This window comes from Triplophysa rosa, linkage group LG6 (assembly GCF_024868665.1).
Source record: "Triplophysa rosa linkage group LG6, Trosa_1v2, whole genome shotgun sequence".
Classification (NCBI taxonomy): domain Eukaryota; kingdom Metazoa; phylum Chordata; class Actinopteri; order Cypriniformes; family Nemacheilidae; genus Triplophysa; species Triplophysa rosa.
In genome coordinates, this window is record NC_079895.1 from 27,771,229 (window position 1) to 27,792,009 (window position 20,781).

The following is a 20,781-nucleotide window of genomic DNA, read 5'->3' on the forward strand; positions in this document are numbered from 1 at the left end:
TGCCGTGTTCACATGGACGAATCTGTTGGTGGTAGTGGTGGAGCTCGAGGGCTCTGAACAGGAAGCGCTGGATCTCGTTGCCCTGGTGACCAACGTGGTTCTAGAAGAGCACTACCTGATCGTAGGGGTGGTGGTGGTGGTGGATCCGGGAGTGATTCCCATCAACTCCAGAGGAGAGAAGCAGCGCATGCACCTGCGGGATGGTTTCCTGGCCGATCAGCTGGACCCTATATATGTGGCCTACAACATGTGAAAAACACGGAGGAGAGGAACCTGACGCGCCACCTTCTCTTCCACAAACATTGATGGATTCTCTGATGGAGCTATGCAGTTTATTTTTGATATCAAACATTTGAAATGCCTTGAAGATGAATCTCTGAACTCGGGTGTGTGAGGGCGAAAGATGATGTCATTTCCGTTGTGACATGAGTTCAGATTGTGTTGAAGCACACGTGAATGTTTTCTGTGTGAGGAGGAGATCAGACAGCCCAAAGGTCCAGAAGCAGAATGCCCACCGTTGCTTTCAATTACAGGAGCATCGCCGGCAGTGTAGCTGTAAACAACCACCCAACAAATTAAGAGATTGTTTGTTTTCTTCTCACATAAACACACACACTGTGGTAAAGTGTCATTTCTGTGCCACTAGCATCGCCCGAAAAACAGCAGCTTTCTTTTTTAAATCTATGAGCGGATTGATCTAGATTCCTGTCTGTCACTCACTCATAGTTGTGTTGATGCAGTGACACTAGAGGTTTGTTTTGCAAGGCCCAATCTCTGCTTTCTTAGTAAAGGCAAATGAAAATTGCAGAGTTGAATTTGAGAAGATCTGATATGGAGTGGGTTTGAGGGAAGCGCAGGTAGACCTGTTCACTTCCCATGAGTCCTCCCCTGACGGCAGCCCCCCTTCACACTGATGCTCTAGCACACAGCTGGCCCCGGGGTCTGCACAAATGAGCTTTGATTACACAGAAACTGGGCAAAGTCAGGAAGGATGAGGAGCAAGTCCTCGAACCATAAGGTCCACCCAGACTTGGAGCTCTTGGAGCTTACTTTTCCCTATAACGACCTCTACCTGGCAGATTCCCCAGGGAATAATGTTCTTTATCTGAGAAGGACATGATCTGGCATCTGGGTCCAGACCTCTGGAATCTCCACCTCTTGCCTCTGGATGGGACACGAAAGACTTAAGTAGCTTATCACTAGCGGTCATAGACATTGTCACTGCAGCTAGAGCCCCTTTTACTAGGCATCTTTTCATGGTCTGGTGCTCTTCCTGGGGGGAACACCCACAGAGATATGCATTTGGGTCTGTGCTTTTTACAAGAGAGGTCAGAGAGACGTTGTACGTGGCTGTAGCAGCACTTCACACTTGATGGGATTAGATCGAGAAAGCACAGCGTGATTATCAGGTTCCTTTGGCACCAGGAGGTTGAATCCTTGAATCCCCAGCTTGGTCACTGGTTGAGCTCATAACACGATTCTGCTGATTGTGGTGTTTAGTAAAAGTGCGTCACATGTCTCTTCATCAACGCAGTGACTGATAGAGACTGTGTATACAAATTCATGCAAATTCCACTGGCCAGTTCTCATTGGTCTTTTCTAAGAAAGCATTAATGTCACTACATCAACGTCTTGTTCCCTCTATCAGGGAATGGAGGGTTCTATAGTAAGTAAATCGGTGGTAAAGAACAGCAGGCCAGAGATGTTGTCTAGGAGTCGAATTTAACCCAGAATATCCTCTTTTTTACTAACATCACTAACACTTCAACATCTTATTTTTAGGATGTAACAGAGTATTTTTGTTGCATTTGTTTCTGACTTTAAATTCTGATTAGATGAAGCACGTTCTGAACTGGACGCTCACCTGTGGCTGCACTAAACTGATTTTTTGCTTGGTAACTAGTTGTCTTACATCCACCGAGCAGTGAAACACGAAATGGTCTGATATCAGACACCTGTGGACTGTATTGTTTCAGCATCATGTTTTGTTCACGTTTAAGCTTCTGCGTAAGACAGTAATCAGGGTAATAATGATGAAAAAAGTCTTCTTCAGGTAACCAAGTCCCAATCTGAGAAATATTTACACTTCATAGCAACATTTGAGCTCTTTACTGAATGACATTGTTCTTGTTCGAATCTTTTATTCTCACTTCAGATGAATGTATGAAGGTGACATTTTAGTTTCCCACGTGTTATTATTGACTGAGATGTAACAGAACCGTTTCTCTTGATGCGTAATTCAGCAGTAATCAGTGAAGAGATGGACGTTGATGTCAGGACACATGAAAGGCTGTTCATGTTTGCTGTCAGTACAGATACAGTGTGTTGTCTTCAGCACTGTAAACATGATGTCTAACGGCGTTTGCTTTATTTGTGTTCACTGGTTTAAGGACAGGCAGCGAGCCTGCTGTAATTGTTGTACAGATTTTGTTTTTAAGTTATTACTGGGACACCAGAAACCTCTCAATCATACTGCAGCAACATGAATGCAGACCAAACGCTGCTCAACGTTTCATTTCTCCGGTGGTTACGTCATCTTTTATATGGCAGTAGACTTGGTTTTGTTGCACAGATTGTAAAGCACATACAGGATCTGTATCACAGAATGATTGTGTGACTCTTGATTTTTTTTATTTGTAGTTCTGTCATTTAATCATTTGGTTGACTTATGTTAATATTTCTTAATAAAAATGACACATTTAACTGATTGACAGACATTTTTATTAGACATTTTCAGTTTAGTGGAATGCAGCGATTTATTTTTAATTATGATGACTATATAAGTACAATGATGAATGCATATAAATGATTTATTATAAACGACTTTAACTAGTTAGACAAGAGGAGGACTGGAATCATAATAATAATTATAATAACTACACATAATAGTAGTAGATAAGTACACATAATAGTAGTAGATAAGTACACTTCGACAGTGAGCCTCCTCCCACCAAACCACATGCCTCTACGGTGTCTCAAATTTCAAATGTATAATTAACATGTAGATTTTATTTGCATTGGTCCATATTACTGAACACATCAGCTTCTAATGTACTGGTCGATTTTCACCAGAAGCTTTGCTGCGATATCCAGTGCGGTTCTGGCACTGTTAACGTTAAACCGCCCGTTTGGAATGTGAGGAATCGGGTGTAGGTTTGGATATTGAGTTTTTTTGCCATCAACGCCGTGTTCAGCGAGTTGTCTGACAGTGTTGGGTAGAGAAGTCAGCTCTGAGCTGTAGTTAGACACCTGCTGAGCGAGACTTGTTATTGAACAGCTGCCGGGATGCTTTCCGCTCCTCCTGTACATGGCTGCTATCAGGGCTTTCTCCACAGCCTGATGCACTTTAAACAGACACCACTCGGAGCTGTCTCCTCCAGTGTCATTCTGAGCAGCTCTGAGGTCACATTCTGCCTGTTCATACCAGCGTTTAGCCTCCGGTCTTTTCGGCCTCGGAGCTTCTGTGTGATTTGACCAAAAGTTATAGTGGCGTCTGGAATGGTTCTGATAGAACCTCTCTCGTCCCCTCCGATGGCTGTTAGCCTCCGTGTTCCACCTGTGAAAGAAATCTGAGAAGTCTCTCCAGTTCGAGTTTGTGTCGTGTGCAGTTTTCCCTTGCTGTAGTTCTTCAATTCTGTTCTGCAGGTATTTGAAGGCTTCCGTGGCAAGCTCTTCCTTGCCTGGGTTTTTGTCTGGATGCCAGCGGAGGTAAAGACGTTTGAGGGCCTTCTGCTTGTCCTCATGTGACATTTTCCAGATTTCAGTTAAACTCTGGTCAATTTCTCTTTTGACCTCTTCAAGCGTCTGTGGAAAGTCTCGTTTGACCTCTTCAGACGTCTGTGGAAAGTCTCGTTTGACCTCTTCAGACGTCTGTGGAAAGTCTCGTTTGGATGGAGGCTCAGACGTTAAAAGAGGCTCTAAGTCTTTGCAAGTGGGTCCTGTTGGCGTAATGAACTTCTTTTCCCTTTTAAACTGGAAAAGATCAAGAGAACTCACTTCTATGATGTCATCGTTGTCAACTTGTATTTTATATCTGGCAGAATATTGGCTTGTTTGTCTAAATGAGTCGTCTAGTCGTTCTATAACAATGGCATAGAAATATTCCCCCGACTCATCCTTACTGTAGCCAACATACTCTCCACTTTCAAAATTGTTGAAGAAGTTCATGTTGAGGCAGTCGTGCCACTCTTCAGGTATATATCTTCCAGGTTTTGGCAGGCCATTGTGGTCTTCTTCGTTGTGGCCACTGTTATGAATGTTATGCCTTGACAAGGTTTTCTCAACATCCTCCATGTGATCACACAGCAGAAGTTGTCCAAGCACTGGAAGGTTTGAGGTGGACAGACAGTTCTTCAGTAGAGCATTGATTTCTTTGGTAAGACACATGGTCACTTCATTCACTACTTTGGGGCTCATGTCATCATTGTGTTTCAGGTAGAAATTACATCCGTCATCCTGTTTTTGCACATAAACATCTGTTTCGGTCTTACTGCCCTCCAGTGGCCCCTGGTGGAGCAGAAGCTCAGTGTGAAGAGTTTTGCAACAGAAAATCTGAATCTTAGAAAAGATTGATTCACACTTTGCGGCAGCTTCTGAATGTGAAACCTCACCTCGGCTCTCTTCTCTTAAGAGGCAGATGAGCCCATGAAGAAAAGCAGCAGAAGACAAGTGTTTTTCAAACCAGCCACTGAACTCACATCCCTCTTCATAATCACAGTACTGGACACTTGCCTCATCCAGGTTTTCAGAAATGAAGTCCGAAAGAAATTTGGGACGAATCTCCTGGGGAAGCAACTGCAACAACTCTTGTTGTTCATAGTGATCAGTTCCAAGATGACAGTGGTGTAATTTTTCAAGCAGTTTCAGCTTTTTTTCCAAAGGAACCTCGAGTCGTGATGCTTGAAAGACTGTGTCATTGAAAAACAATGTGCTGGATTCATAGAGTTTTCCATCGGTTGATGGGAGATGAAGTGTGTCGTTTGGTGAAAAGACTTGCTTTTTATCCATTTTTATCAGACACAAAAGCTGCTGAACAACACGTCGGACTGTTATCTGCTGATTTGCCTGAAGGTTGTCTTTGTCACAACTATCTGAATAGATCTCCTGAAGAACAGTGATGTATTGCTGGAGAGTAGGAGTGTCCTTTACACCGATCTTCTTGAAGAAGTCACGATATATCACACAATCTGGGAGAATGTTGTACAAATACGGTCTGAAGTCAGAATCATCATTTAGCACAAAGGCGGTCTGGTTGGCTTTCACAAGTGCTGTCTTGTTTTCCACCAAGATAATGGGGAGATCTGAGAACAGAGAGGCTTTAAAGCTTATTGACTGCAGGTGTGCGTAAGATTTGGTAAACACTTTCTTTCTTGTTTTCAGCAAACTGTCTGTTTGGCAGTTAGACCTACAGATGTTTTCCAGATTGACAGATATTTTCTGTGGTGGTGGAGTATCCAAAGCTCCAGCTGCCTTCATTTTCTTTCTGAATTCTGGATAGAAGTGTTGTGAGGGTAGTATTGGCATAGATGTCCAGATGAGATATTGATGATCACTGTGTCCGTCAATCAATGATCCACTGATTGCAACAGTGTCTCTCTCTTGAGCGAAGGGCTTGTGAAAAGCACATAGGGCTGGCTGGATTTGTACTGGGAAGATGAATTTGATGTTAGCGACTCTGCCCAATAAATACGAGTTTTTCTCAGAACTCTTTGACATCACAGTCTGAAACAACAGTTTTGATCTTTCCTTCAGGACATCAAGTGGAGTGTTGCCTTTAGTGTCAGATTCAATCTGTTTTGCAAACTGAACGATTTCCTCATCTGACACTTTATGTTTCAATCCAAGAGCCCTTAAAAGATGTTTTGCTTCATCCTGTTTATCTTTCAAACGGTTCCAGAACTGTTTGGGCACAAATCTTTCTTCTGAAAGCATTATCTTGTAAAGGCTTTCTTCCTCGTCGTAGAAGTATGAGGCCATCTGATAGAAGCCATGAATGTCCTGAATGAATCTGACATTTCTCAAAGCTGAGACAATCCTCTGGTCCACTGGTTTATACGTTACCACAAGTTCCACTAACAGTCTTATTAAATCAAGACGTTTGGCTTCTGTCATCATATCTACAGAAGGAAGAATAAACTTGACACAGAACTCCAGGTCATCTAAAATCAGAATTTTCAGACTTTCTGCCAGTTTTAAGTTCACCCAGCTGTTCTTGAGGAAAATACTGTCACAGCCATCTACAGCGTACATGTTTGAAAAGTAAGTGTGATGTTTAGAGTCCAGAATGAATATCTCTCTGTGTAAATCAATTCTCTCTCGTTTTCCACATATTATCTCAAACAGGGGCAAAGACTTGAGCTTGCTCTCATATTCACTTTTGTTTTTGGAATCTCTGATCCCACGCTGTAAGAACTGCTGAAGCTCTTCACATTCATCATCATACAGCAGCTTAAACTGTCCATGAGGAATTTGATAAATCTGCTCCAAAACTGCACCGCGTTCTCCTGTTTTTAAGAGCTCAGGATCCACATAACTGAGACGAAATTTCATGAGATCAGTATTGTTTGTGATGGAACTGAAAAAGCTGCGGTCTAATGTCATGAAGCCAAGTTTAATGAGAATGGAGGTTATTTTCTCATCTGACTTCAGAATCACTTTTGGTAGATTGGTCATCGTTTGTAAGAAGTTTGTGTTATTTTGACTTGGACAGGTGACTGGTAGAATAGGGCTGTCCTTGAAGTGTTTTTTGATCTCACTTAAGACATTCTCCTTTTCATCTTTAAAGTTTTTTTCTTGATCAACAAAGAAGTTCCATAGATCATGTAGCCATGAGATTGTCTCTTTCTCTGCCTTATACAGCTGTCACTGTTGATCTGCTGAAGATGTTCTGAGCAGTTCAGCCAGTTCGTCTTTCAAAATCTGTGCTCCTGTGGCAATGGTTAAGTCCTTAATAAACCTTCCCTCTTGTAGAACTTTGATATGCTTTCCATTGACACGCAGGTCTGCAAACATTTTCTCATGTCTGGGGAAAAGCATGCTAAACCTTGTTATCATCTTTGGGGTTTGAGAACTGAAGACTCTTAACATCTGATCTTGCGTGAGAAGGAGAGGCAGTCCGTTGAGGTCAGGCACAGGTTTTTTCTCATCTGTATTTGGGACATGTTTTTTCTCATCTTTTGTCAAGCAGAAGTCCAAAAGTTTGAAACATCTTGCTTTGTCCTTGATGAGTGTCTGTTTAATGGGCAAAGGTAAACCTTTAGTTGTTTGTGTGGGATCATTCATGGGTCTTTGCTTCATGAACTTTATTATTGTTGAAGGACTGATTTCTGACACATTTACACCAGCTGCTTTGAAATTCTTTCTTATTTGTTCTATTTTGTGGGAGTGTGGTACCAATTTCATTCCAGTGTCATCTAAAATTTCAAAAATGTTATCATGGTCTCCAGTTGTAAAATAAGGACAATCTGCTGAATCTGATTTGGACATAGAGCACCAATTAACTATGTACTTAAGACTTGGATGGTATGATGACAAAACAGCGTGTGCTGTAGGTTTGATAGGAGGGTCATGTTGGCTGTGTACTATGGGAATGACAGGAAGGTCACGCTGGCTGACTGATCTATAGACCTCTGAGATCATTTCATGCCAGCCTTTGTCTACTCCCTTTGAAATGCACGGAAAGTACTGAAGGCAGGAAACCTGCAGCTGGTCCTTGAGGAATGGAAGAGCAGTAGGTGTATCTTTCTTCATGGTGGTACAGAGATGTAACAGAAGGTCGGCGTAGAGTGGTGAAATGATGTTTACTTTCAATGACTGGTTCCATTTCATCTTCAAACTATCACTATCCTCCTTCCACAGGTCCCTTCTAGAAGAATCAACTTCAAAATTTGCATTCACATGAACTGGTAAACCTGTTTCTTCTGGCAAAGGCAATGAGCAAAATGCCCTTCCAGTAAAACTGTTAGTAAATGTTCTGGCTAAACAAGCTGCCAGCGCTGCTTGAGGAACCTTCAAATATTTCTGCCCGTTGTCAATTGCATGTTCCTGTTTTAAGAATCCAAAGTGCTCCTCAATGACCCATTTACTTTGTTTATTTCCAGCTGAGATTTGCATTCTGTAGATGGTTTTGCATGGTTCTGCTTTTCCTGACATGAGGCATGTTTGAACATGAGTGTCAAAGTTTTCCTTGCTCTTTATGCCTTTCTCTGTACATTCTCTGTATTTCTTCTCAATAACGACACAACATTTTGGTTCTTTTTCACTTTTATTAATCTCAGAGAACTGTATTTTTGTGATGTGTTTCAAGAAGAGAATGAGCCCCTCAGGATCTTCAGTCAAGGCTGAGTACAATTCCTTCATGTCAAACTCTGTGACTGTATGTATAGAAATTTCAGATTTTTCTGCCATTTTCTCAGTTCTGAGAGGAAGCCTGAACATGGTTCCAGAATTGAGTGCAAACATTTTTGGAAGAAAGGTGTGATAAACATCCTCAAAAGACTTTTTAAATTCATCTTCCAGTGAAAACATGCAACCTGGGGATTCTTTTGTCACACCTTCTACAAATTTAAGATTTGGATCAGAAATGCAGAGCCATTTGTCACCAGTCAGGATAGATGGACAATCTGACAGATGATACACAGAATTGAACCCCAGTCCATATTTCCCAGTCCTCCCTAAGGTTCCTTGTTTTCCTCCTTCCCCCAGCTGCTGGATACCTCGAAGATCAGTATCAGAAAATGTTTTGTTGTTGTAGACACAAAGTGCCGGGCCTTGAACCAATTCCCATTTTTTGCCAAATATTTTTTGTGTGCTGTGTTGTCTCTTGTCCCACACAAAGTGAATTTCTGTCGCCTCTGCATCATCAGCATTTTGAATGAGTTCTTTCAGAATATCCTTTTTGGATGGATATGCATCAATTATGTTTTTAATTCTGACAGTTAGCTTCTCAGTTTGTCCAAACTCTCTGGCAAAAGGGGAAAACCCACTGACCAAACAGTTCTTCAGCGTATGGTGTCTTGTTGTCATTACACCGAAATGAACTGCAACAGTGCGAGGTATTAGTTCATGTGAGAGCCTGATGCCACCTGAAACAGGCATCCATGGACTGTCATTAAATCTGAGCTCTCTAGATGATGTCAATACTCCTTTTTCATCTGGAATGAGACAGTTTTCAAGCTTTGAGTCCTTGATTTTATTTAGCCCTTTCATGAGTATTGCAATATATTTATTAAGGTCTTCAGTGGAAAGAGAGCGAGATCCATTCACAGTCTTCAATTCCTCAAGTGCAGCAACATAATGCTCTTTTGTAAACTGTTTTGAAATGCCAATACAGTCCCAAAGCCTCTCAAATTTAGATAAGATAGCTGGAAGTACATAGAGATATGGCTTTTCCTCAAATTCCATATTTCTGGCCACAGACCTCACATTTACGAAACGTTCCTCGATGAAGATGAATGGATATGATTTTGCATGGGCAATAATGGGATTAGGATCTTTCTGTTCCAACAAGTGAGTGTTGAGGTATTCATAGCTCATGTAAGCGATGCTATGAAGAAGAGCCTTTTCAAATGCACTGGAATGTTGATGTGCTTTTAAGAGCTGCTGCAGCACCGTCTGAACTGGTGGATTTGTCTGTACACGCAGTGTTTTGAGAACTGTATCATAACTGTGTATTCTCAGGTTTATATGATCCACTGTGAATTCTGTCATGCTGACTACATCACGACACCTCTCGCTGTAAACCTCGCAGGGTTTCTTTAGAACAGTGGCGTTTTTGTTCTGCTGAAGTAAAGGAGCTATGGCAGGAAGGAACGGTATTTGAGACAGTGAGTCCCACTGCTGAGAATTTACATCTAATGTAGAGTCTTTCATTAACTCAACAAGACACTGAATACGTTTGCAACATTTAGATTTGTCCTGTTGCCAAGCTCTGGGTATCTTCTCCGCTCTTTCTATGATGTCCTCCAAAGGCAGACGCTCACTCAGCATTCCCAGATCTGATAGTCGCTGAATCCTTTTAGGTGAAAGAAAGTCACTTGCTGTCCCTTCCAGAAAGCGTCCCTCCTCGAGCTCATACAAACACGCCACTTTACCAGAAGGATTCACGAGTTTCTTGACTACTTGAAGCTTCTCACATCCCTGTGTTGGAATGCATGGGTACCTTTTCAATAGGACATCAACCTCTCTATCATTCAGGTCTATAGCATTTAGAACAAGAGAATTTCTGCTGTGTGTGTCCATGGTTCTCAAGTTCTTGAAAACGACATCGTAAAACTCAGGCCAGCAGATTGTTCTCTGTTTTATAATTTCTTTAAAACCACATTGAATGAAACTCTCTCTTATCCATGACGGCAGAGAAACAACACAGGAGTATGAGTCTCCCATATTGAAGAACACTTTCTTGGCAATGTCTCCAACTGCTGCATTCTCCTCAATTTCTGGATGCAGGAATTTCACCCTGTCTATAGAACCCCACGTCTGTCCATTGCTGAAGAGCTCCAGAGATTTACTGTTGACACTTTGTGCTATTGCTGAGTAGAAAGACTCAACCATGGGTAGAAATTCTCTGCTTACTCTCTCTCTGTTAGGCCAGAAGGTGTAGAAGAAATAGCTCTTGAGCTTTCCATTTTGGGTCATTTTCTTGAGCTCAAGCAATGTGGTGATGTAAGCAGAGGTTAGAGCATCTTTGAGCAAGGCTTTGTTCCAATCAGATTTTACTCCTCTTTCACACAGGGCTTTCCTGTTTGATGTGACTGCAAAAGTCCCATTGACGTGGAATGGAAGACCTGTCTCAATTGGGAGAGGAAGAAAACAAAAAGCCTGGCCACACAGGCCTTCATCAGGAGACCATGCTTCTGTTTGTCCTTCTCTTTGCAAAGGTACAGCAATTCCTCCAATTGGCAAAGAAAACACATGTTCATTTTCATTTCTCCTCCGGAACATTCGCATAGAATCCTGTGTCCCGAAACAAGAGTACAAAAGCCAGTACTGGGTCTGCGGCGTCACTTGGTGATCTTGAACTATTTTGACAATCTGTGCTCTGTTGTAGTCAATTATGTTGTGGCATGTGATGTCACCAGTTTTTAAGATGTTCTTGGTCTCTTGGATAAGTTTGTCATTCGAGACAGCAGTTGAATTCATGACCTCTCTTGTCATTTTGAGAGGAGTCTCTATCTGATCATTCTGTGGAGGGGTAAATGCTTTCTCGGGCACAATTTGAAGTGACATAGATTGAATGTTCTTCAGAAAAAGTAGGTGGGTTTGTGAGTTTTCAGTCAAATGACGTTTAAAGCTGTGAATGTGTTCTTCATTGTATACCTTTGAACTGAATTCTGACTTTTTTGCTTCTTCTTCAGTGCGAAATGGTAATTTAATCAATGTGCCATTGTAAGCTTTGTTGATGTTTTGAGCTGACAGATCACATTCAAAAATGCCCTCATACGACTTGAACTGTCCAGGAAACCTCTTATATAGTCGTTTCTGGAAGATGTCTATTTTAATCCCAGGGTTTCCTTTGCTGAGTATATGCTTCTCCAAATGAGTGACATTTGGATCAAGTATGAGAAGGCTTTTCCCACTCAAAACAGAGGGAATGTCACTCACATGGTAAACAGCATTGAATCCAAGGCCAAACTTCCCAATTTTCTCAACTTTGTTTTCCTTTGATGCTGATCCCACTTTGACAATGTTTTGCCAGTCTTCTTCTGAAAAGAGCTCATCGTTGAAGGTCCAAAGGCAGGGTCCATTGCAGAGGGTCATTCCTTCATCAATGAGAGTCTCTGGAGGGTCTCTGTGTTTTCTGAAGTCAAGGAGGAATTTACAAGTTTTTGCTCCAGCATCCTCAGCGTTTTGTATGAGTTCTTTGAAAATATCGCTTTCCTCATCATACTCTTTAAGAATGTTCTTGATTCTTTGCGTTATAGGTTCTGACTGCCCACACTGTTCTATGCCAAAGCACTCTTGCTCTGTTTTTACAAACTGTGGTTTTAGGATGCGAGTACTAAGGAATGGGACTTTCAACCACCTTGCAGTACTTGGCAACACTTCGTCATGAATGACATAAAATTCTTCGTTGTCTTGTTTCAGGTCATCTAATCCTTCAGCACTGATGTCACAGAAGACGGTTTTGGACAAAGTCTGCAGAGTGAATGTTTTGTTTTGTGCCATGACAGGCACTGGTGTACTGTCCTTCAAAAACTTCTCATTTTTTCGCATCCAGTCAAGAATGGCAACTGATACCTTGAGTTCTGTGGAATCTCCATAAGGTGGATCCCTATCATCGATTCTTTGTTTTATGTCATGGAGAACTTCTTCAATCTCCTCATCAGACAATGTCTCCTTCACACCAAATTCTTTTAGCAGGTTTTCATATTGCAAAAACTCTTCCGGGACTTTCTTGATGTAGGGGCTCACATCCAAATCAGATGGATAGGCTAAAACTATGTCTCTAGGAGAGACAAACTCACTTTGATTCCAAAGCCAAGGCGTGCATTTCATGCTTATTGCTTCTCTAAATTTACCTACTTTGTCTTGCATGAATTTGTAGATATTATGTAGCTTCGTTTTAAACTGAAAATCTGAATCTGGGTTCCTCGTGTCAGCTGCTATTGATGCCAGTACAGAGAGGTTTTCCAAGACCTTTTCAGCTGGAGGTGGGTCATAAAGACTGAGATGTTCACAAACATTTTCTGTCAACTCAGAGATAAGTGGCGTTACATATCCAACAATTGAAGAGTACTTTGAATGTCTTACTTCAACAGGTTTATATAAACCTCTCTTCTGATTTTTATAATTGCTTCCACTGAGGCACTTTGGATTTTCACAGGGCACCCACTGCATTTGCATCAGCGCTGGTTTTTGTGTCTGTGTGAGTTTTGAAAGTAAATTATTCCCATTCAACACTCCAACAAGAGTATCTGCCTTTTTGAAAGCCTTGTTTGGTGAGTGGATACGGAGCTTTTCGATATGTTTTACGACCTGGAGTATGTTTTCAGGGGATATATCTTTCTCTTCTGTTTTTAGGCCAAGTCGTTGTAAGGTCTCTAGCATTTCTTGAGTCTTTGTATATATGGGTGGAGGAAAGAAATCTGCCTCGAAAAGGTCCTGGAATGTCTTCTTTCTAGGATCATACATGTTTGAAGCTTGTTTGCGTTCTCCCAGAGGGGTCTCAATAAAATTGAGATCCTTAGTTTTGGTTAGCAGCAGCTCACTTTGTGAAAGCAGAATGTTACCATGATTCAGTATCCAGCTCATTATTGAGTGTTCTTCATCTTTGTTGAAAGAAGCTGTCTTAATGCCATTGATCAAAAGAATAGCCACCTTAGCTGCATCCAAAAGCTCAGTCTTGAGAAGAGTCAAAAGTCTGCGGTCAGCTTCATTTGCACACTGTACAATGGTTTCAGGCATGGGCAGATTTTTTGGAATAGCTGGATTGGTGCCTAAAACAACAGCCTGCTTTGAATTGACAGCAACATACTTCTCAGACATCAATCTGAAGATTGGTAAAACAGACAGCAAGCTCTGTTCAGCATTTGAGAGAGAATCCACAGAAGAAAGGTAGACTTTAAGCTCTTCTATGTCATGTCGTGAAGCAGATGCAATGTCTTTGATGAGCTGATCTCTGTTTGAGTTCAAGAATACTTGAAGAACGTTTTTGGGTGAAGCTGCAAGAACATAAGTCTCAATGTTAGGATGCCTGAGACACTCGTCTCTTTTTATGACCGTACATCCCACCTTTTTAACCACTTTCTGAACATGATCAGATAATCTGGACCCCCCGCTACTCTGAAAGATCAAAGTTGTGTTCTTCTGCAGCTTTGCTAACGGTACAGAATTGCCTTAATTTTGGAAAGGCTCCAGTGGTATCAAAGGCACACCAATGAAGTCACTTAAATCATCCCATTCAGTACTAAGAAATTTCCAGAAGTCCACCAGCCAGCTCTTTGGTGGATGACGATCTGTTGTTGGTTTCCATGTCACATGTCATTGGGTGTCCTGCCAGTCCAAGGGTAAGTGCTTCTTGGTAAGTGCAACAATGTGTTTTGCCTCCAAATTGATTATTTTATATGTGTCTGAAACAGAAATTAGTGAGATTAGCATTTATTTGTGCATTCTGCAAAAGTATTGCAAAAGGTCTTAAAAGCAGCTGCAAGAGATTTCCACTATCATGTCTACAACTTTTAAAACAAATGTAATTTTTACAAAAATGCATAAATCAATATTCCTATAAGCGTTCCAGATTTAGTATTAATCTATTTTCCTACTTTTTGCTGCAAGTTTCCTTAGGTGCACAGTGGATGAAGGACTTAGATTGTTGGGTAAAAACCTTTCTTTACAAAATGGCAGCAATGTTCTAGACAGGGATGAACAGAATATTACAATTTGGCAACACAATATAGACACACACAAACATTTTTTAATGGAATTACAAATCCAACCTCACCTTGGAAACTTCTCGCTTTCAATCAGAACAGTGTTCTGCTCTGTGTTATTAAAGGATGTGAAGGTTCCATCACTAAGAGGCAGAAGTTTAAGACCTTGGAGCTCTGCATATTTCTCATCACTGAGAACAAACTCAAGAAGACAGTATTTGTCATCTTTACTGAGGCTTTCAACATTACTTCTGCGAAGGACATCTCTAACCAAAGATGGAGTCACCCATTTCAAGGTGCCGCTCTTAGGAAGGGTTTCTTGCACATCTTTCAAAACATGTTTTGGGGCAGAGATGAGTTTCTCTCCTTGTGCAATCAACAATCTCGACACTGCAGTCGCTGTGTCACTGCATATACTGTTGACCGGAAAAACTGCATGTGAGGCAGACACCCAGATGGTCGCATCATCAGCAAGATGAAAGATCTTGTGATCAAACAGACGCTTCAGAGTGTTTACTGCAACATCATGCCATCTGTCATATGGTACAGTCTTAGTCAGGTCAGGCCAAATATTGTACACAGAGGCAGCAGGCAAGGCTGAGTTTCTGGATAACTGAATAGCATCCAGGATCATCATTAGATACACAAGAGGAAGAACATTCTTTCGTAGTAGCTCATTCCACACTGCAGCTTCGTCGTTCTTCTGATCCTCCTCTTGCCACTTGATGTACCTCCGATTGTCCGTCAGGCCAAAACAAGCATTGATGTGGACAGCAAGCCCAGTTGTGTTTGACTCGTTATTTGGAAGGGGCAGAAAGCAACTTAGTCGTCCATTGCAAAGTGATCTCTCCTCATCTAATTGAAATGCTACATCAACTTGGGGGTGGAAGCTTAGCTTGTTGGCCAGAAAGTCGATCTCGGGTCTATATCCTTGTTTCAGAAGACAGTGTGTCACAAGCCACTGGGATCTTGTTTCTTCCATTGGAGACATGCGTGATACAGTTTTGAAGAAGGTTCTTCTGTCCAGAGATTCCTCTTTGATATCACACAGATCCGTGTCATGAGGCAAAACTGGGTTAGTTGACACTGAAACTTTCAGCTTATTGCTGCAAACGCCTTTGGCGTCAATATGCAGCAAAGCAATGGACGACACATTTCTCAGAAAAAGAAGACTGATGTCTGCATCAGCAATGAAACTGTCAAAAAGCTGTGTAACTTTCCTCTAGTCATATAACGTATCCGAGATTTCAGAAGCTTCATTACGCAGAGGGAACCGGAACAGTGTTCCTTTGAAGTACTGCTCCTCACTGATGACTTTGTCCCAGGAAGAGTTGTTGACTACACTGACAAGAGTTTGAAAGGGCTGAAACTGATCTCTCAGGTTCAAAAGACTCTTTTTGTCTTCATCATCATTCAAGGACCATCGGTAGCCTTCCTGATCATCTCCAAACATCATCTTTTGTGGGTCAAAGATGGCTAGGTGTTTGGAACTGAATACACATGGCAAATCTGTAAATACAAATAGAATTACAGTTTTTTACCTGGTCGGCACTGTTCCCAGTATTGTGCAAAATTCTACCTCACAACAATTCTCTAAAGATCCCTGAGGGGAAGGTACACTCTTAAAAAGGTGCCATTTGTAGCTGCTTTAACATCAAAATAAAATCTTGTTAAACAAAAAGGGTCTTTGTATTGTAACAGGTAAGAAATGGCTTTTACCAGTAACCTTTAAATGAATGGTTCTTTGTGGAATGAAAACTGGTTCTTCTATGGGATTGCTGTGCAGAACCTTTTGAAGCACTTTTTAAAGATAAGTCACAGGTTACTGTATTTAATGTTTTTAGGTCAATACTCTGAACCATTTGCCACTGTCAACAAAATAAGCAGTCACAGGCTGTGGAGACTGCTAAACAATCTAGTTATCATGCAACACACATCCAGGTCTGATGGTCGGCTTGTCTTGGCTGAGGGTATCTTGTGATATAGTGTTGTATATGTTGTAGAGACAGGGAGAGACTCTATGCAAGAATAGAGCCTCCAATAAAGATGCCAGTAGACGTGGATATCAGAACACTTTCATACTTTATTTTCACATCATATGCTCTATCGCATACAGCCAAGTGACTTACACACATGTACACTGCGTGGGCGGGTGTGCCTTGCATCATTACAGAATAATTTAAATGCTTATACGTTACAAGACCGGAACACTCAATGAGGCCAGGGTATACAACTGATGATGTGTTGCTGTGGCTCAGTTGGTAGAGCATTGTCCTAGTAATGCAAAGGCAAAGGTTGTGGGTTCGATGAAAGACGTGTATAGACTAAATGCACAGTAAGTCACTTTGACTAAAAATGTCTGCTAAATGCATCAATGTACGAAAACATCTAACTTTAAGCAAGTGGTGTACTGAAAAATCAGGGCCCGTATTCAAGAAAAATCTTAGCGCGAAGAGTTGCTCCTGGTAACAAGCTTCTAAGAAAATTCTTAGAAATGTGAGCGTTTCCCCTTAAAATGACAGAAAAGATCCTAGTAAAGAAAAATGTAATTCATAAAGCATCTTAACTCTTGTGACGGATCCTATTAGAGGCACGCTAACATCGCCAAGGCAGCGTAGAAATACCATAGTGGCAGAAATAGAAGTAATCGCTACATTAACATATTTGGCAACTGGAGAAATGCAGTGCTGCAGCAGAGATGATTTGGTTCTGTCACAACGGTGAATCACTTTTAAGCTAAGACTCCTACGCCAGAGGTGGGTAGTAACGCGCTACATTTACTTCGTTACATTTACTTGAGTAACATTTTGGAAAATATGTACTTTTTAAGTAAAATTAAAAGTGTGTACTTTTACTCTTTTTTTATTTTTTTTTTTTTTTTTTTTTTTTTTTTTTATTTTTTTTTTTTTTTTTTATTTTTTTTCGTTCCTTCATTTTAAAATATGCTTTTTAAAACGCGTTGTTTATTTCAAGGTTGTCGTCTCTTTTTACGGGCATTCCCGAGTGATCGATTCTTTTGAGTCGATTCTTTTGAAAGCATTAACTGAACAATGGGCAAACCCATTTGAATAGGCTAATGAATCAGTTCAAATGATTTGTTCAGTTCGCAGCACGATCTGAATCATCTGAAGCAGGATTACTCACTCCTCGTAGCGCGAAATTTAAGAACACGCAGAACAGAAAGAGCGTTGGATGAAGTGGATATTAATCTGTATCTATACAATCAAAACTGCAAATGTGTCATATTGTTTGCCAGCAATGATAAATGTCCGCCATATGCGCGCACCCGCGCGACCTGTTCGTCAGACACAGCAACATGCGCGTTACCTGTCAGACACAGAGACGTGGGCTTGCAGAAATATACATTTGAAGAACAGAAGGAAGAAAACTTGTTGATGGGCGTGTGGTTCACTGTTTACTGTTTGTTTACAAGTAAGAGCGTTTCACAACACACACGTGACACAACACGAGAAAACATGAGCTTTGTTCAAAATTGTGTATTTCATTTAAGAGAGCACTGCAGATGTTCTAGATCATCTTAGGAAATGCTCTGAGTTTAGTTCATGCTTTAGTTTGACATGGTCTATTATTCTAAATAAGTTGTGTAAACTACATTGACATCAGGACTAGATGAAATTTACAGAAATGCTTGTCTCTTCTGTGTTTGTCTATTCTTTAGTCTCTCTAGTATATTGCAAAGATATCTGCTTATGATAATTAAAAATATTGATTAAAATGCAATATTAAAATATTGGCGTTAATATTAATTTTATGTAGTAGGCCTATATAATCAGATACAAAGTAACTAAGTAACTAACTACTTGAGTAGTTTTTTCATTGCATACTTTTTTACTTTTACTCAAGTAATTTTTAAATAGTGACTTTTACTTTTACTTGAGTAACAATTTCTCTAGTTACTTGTACTTTTACTTGAGTAAAGATTTTGGCTACTCTACCCACCTCTGCTCCTACGTAGAAGTTTTTAAGCTAAATGAAGATCTTTCTTGGAGGATTCTTAGAAGCATTAATACAGGCCCAGGAGTTTAACATTTTGTCCTATTGAGGAAACATGCTCATGATTTAGGCACTGAATAAAATACCCCAGAAAATCTGCTCATGGAATTTTTGGATTTTTATTGATTTTTTATTCTAAATGGAGGTAGAATCTGGCACAGCAACTGTTTTGTGAACAGCTGGAAAGTGTTTTTATTTGTCAGTCTGTTCCTGTAGTATATTTCACCTGTAATATGATAAACAGAGTTGAAGCCAATCCCAAATCTCCCAACTTTTGTTGGATCCTCTTGCTTGATGCTTCGGCCGACTCTCTGAATCCCCTCCCAGTCTTCATCAGTGAAGGCTGCGTCATTGAAGGCATAGAGAGCAGGACCTGTCAAAACAGAGATATCAGAGGACTTTTATAGAAGGTAAGACACATTATTAACCAGTTAGTAGGGTTGTCACCATACCATAAGCATATCTTACGATACTATACCAGCTGAAGCATCATGATACCAAGTAGTTTCACAATTAAGGCTGTCAATTTTAACACGTTCAGAATTTTCAGATTAACGCATTAAAATATTTAACTCAATTAACGCAGCATCCGTTTATTTTGTCATCCTTTGTCTAGCGTTACTTTACATAATCACGCTCTTATACACGCAAAGGCCTTAAACCATTTAAGCGTGATTTGAAACAGTTGCTTTGACGTGTTCACTACAGATTGGCGGCTTCTAGCTGTGGGACGATCGGTCCAGTCCGGTGTATACAGTCACGGGCTAAAGGCTGCGTCACTGAATCTCTGTCAGACAGCACAGCACCAGTATTAACTTCTCTTTCGAGCTTGAATGAACTAAAACACACAAGATTATGCCAGAAAGCCCGTTTTGTCTAATATTTTTGTAAACACAGATTTCAATGTGTGAAATAAATCCTAAATGAATGTAGTTGTGAAAATGGGAAAGGGCGTCAGATCTGCGTGGAGCGTCAACTCTTAAATAAACCGCATTCTTTAACCTGCTGCTGTGATTCTTGTCATAAATGTTAATCAAAGAACAAAAGAAAAGAGGAATTCAGTGTGTTTTGTAGCTTTAATTCTGTATTCAATTTAGAATTGAGCATTAAAGACTGTTAAACTGTTTGAGAACTTAATTCATTCAATTTCTGTACATTTCCTACCTGTTAGATACGAGAGCTCTCAGTTGTACTGTACTTCAATGTTAAATGGCCATAATTAATGTTAAAATAAAGAAAAAAATAATCAATTTAATGGAGACATCTGTAGCAGTACTAATATTAGGATGTTGGCTTTTATTCATAAAATGATGCTGTTAAAGAAATCTGTTGTTTCTACATTCATTTAGAGATTAAATGTGAAATTATTAGAATGTAAAAGTATATTTAAAAACATTAATGTTATCAGATTATTTTTTTTAATCGATAGACAGCATTAATCACAATGCTGTGCCATGTTCATAATTAAAATCTATACAAAATAAACCAAAATTTCCTAAATGCACAGATCTAGACGAAAGCTAGTAAGTAACGGTAGTATACTGTAATATATTCCATTATTTCCACACTTATTTAATGTACACTACAATATTTTGTAGAATTAACTATAATTATTTGATAAATTGCAAATACTGAAATATACTTTACCTATTATGGTAAGACTTAAAACACGAAGAATTTTAGTAAAGTTTACTATAGTAAATCCTAAAGTACACTAGAACATTTTTCACATGGGAACTAATTCAAATGTGTGATTTCATTTATGCAGCAATGTTTACAAATGGAAATGTAAAGTTTACTTTTAAATGTGAAACGGCCAGTAGGTGGCAGCAAGTCAGTGAATTATTCATCTGATTCATTTAAAACGGCTGATTTACTAGTTAGTTCTGGTCCTTGAGTGCTTTTCCACTCCGTGCCGATCCATGCCAGCTGGTATGTAAATGGTTTCATTTCCACCGCAGGGCTGATAACGTACCTTTTTAGAATGTAAACACAAACGCGTCACTCGCTGCCTTGGTAACGCAAGAGACTAAATACCGTGTCTACACTGTACTCTGCGCGACACGATAAAAAACAATGGATTAGAATCCATTATAGTTTTTTTATTCTTCCACACTGATGCGGTGCAACGCGACACAACTCAACTAAACTTTATTTATATAGCGCTTTTACAATTTTCATTGTTACAAAGCAGCTGTACATGAGACATATTGACTATAAGCAAAATAATTAAAGTTGTACCTGCAAAAACAAGAAAAGGGTTGAAAACAGAAGACAGACACATCCACATACAAAACACTCCACACACACAATATGCACAAGTACTAACACACATACACATACACATACACACACGGATGCGCACGCACACACACACAACACACACACACACGTACGT

The 20,781-nt window shown here is 40.2% G+C and overlaps 2 protein-coding genes across 2 annotated transcripts in view; one reads left to right on the top strand and one right to left on the bottom strand.

Moving 5' to 3' along the window:
• The window catches only part of dip2a (disco-interacting protein 2 homolog A), a 53,785-nt gene extending 51,093 nt beyond the window's left edge, over positions 1-2,692 (top strand). The window contains exon 36 of the mRNA XM_057335836.1: positions 1-2,692. Coding sequence (XP_057191819.1) covers positions 1-253 — 253 coding nt within the window. The 3' untranslated portion in view covers positions 254-2,692.
• si:dkeyp-118h9.7 (sacsin) overlaps positions 1,977-20,781 on the bottom strand; it is a 26,859-nt gene continuing 8,054 nt past the window's right edge. Inside the window, 4 exon segments of the mRNA XM_057336107.1 lie at positions 1,977-14,069; positions 14,262-14,350; positions 14,441-15,878; positions 18,610-18,756. Coding sequence (XP_057192090.1) covers positions 3,040-14,069; positions 14,262-14,350; positions 14,441-15,878; positions 18,610-18,756 — 12,704 coding nt within the window. The 3' untranslated portion in view covers positions 1,977-3,039.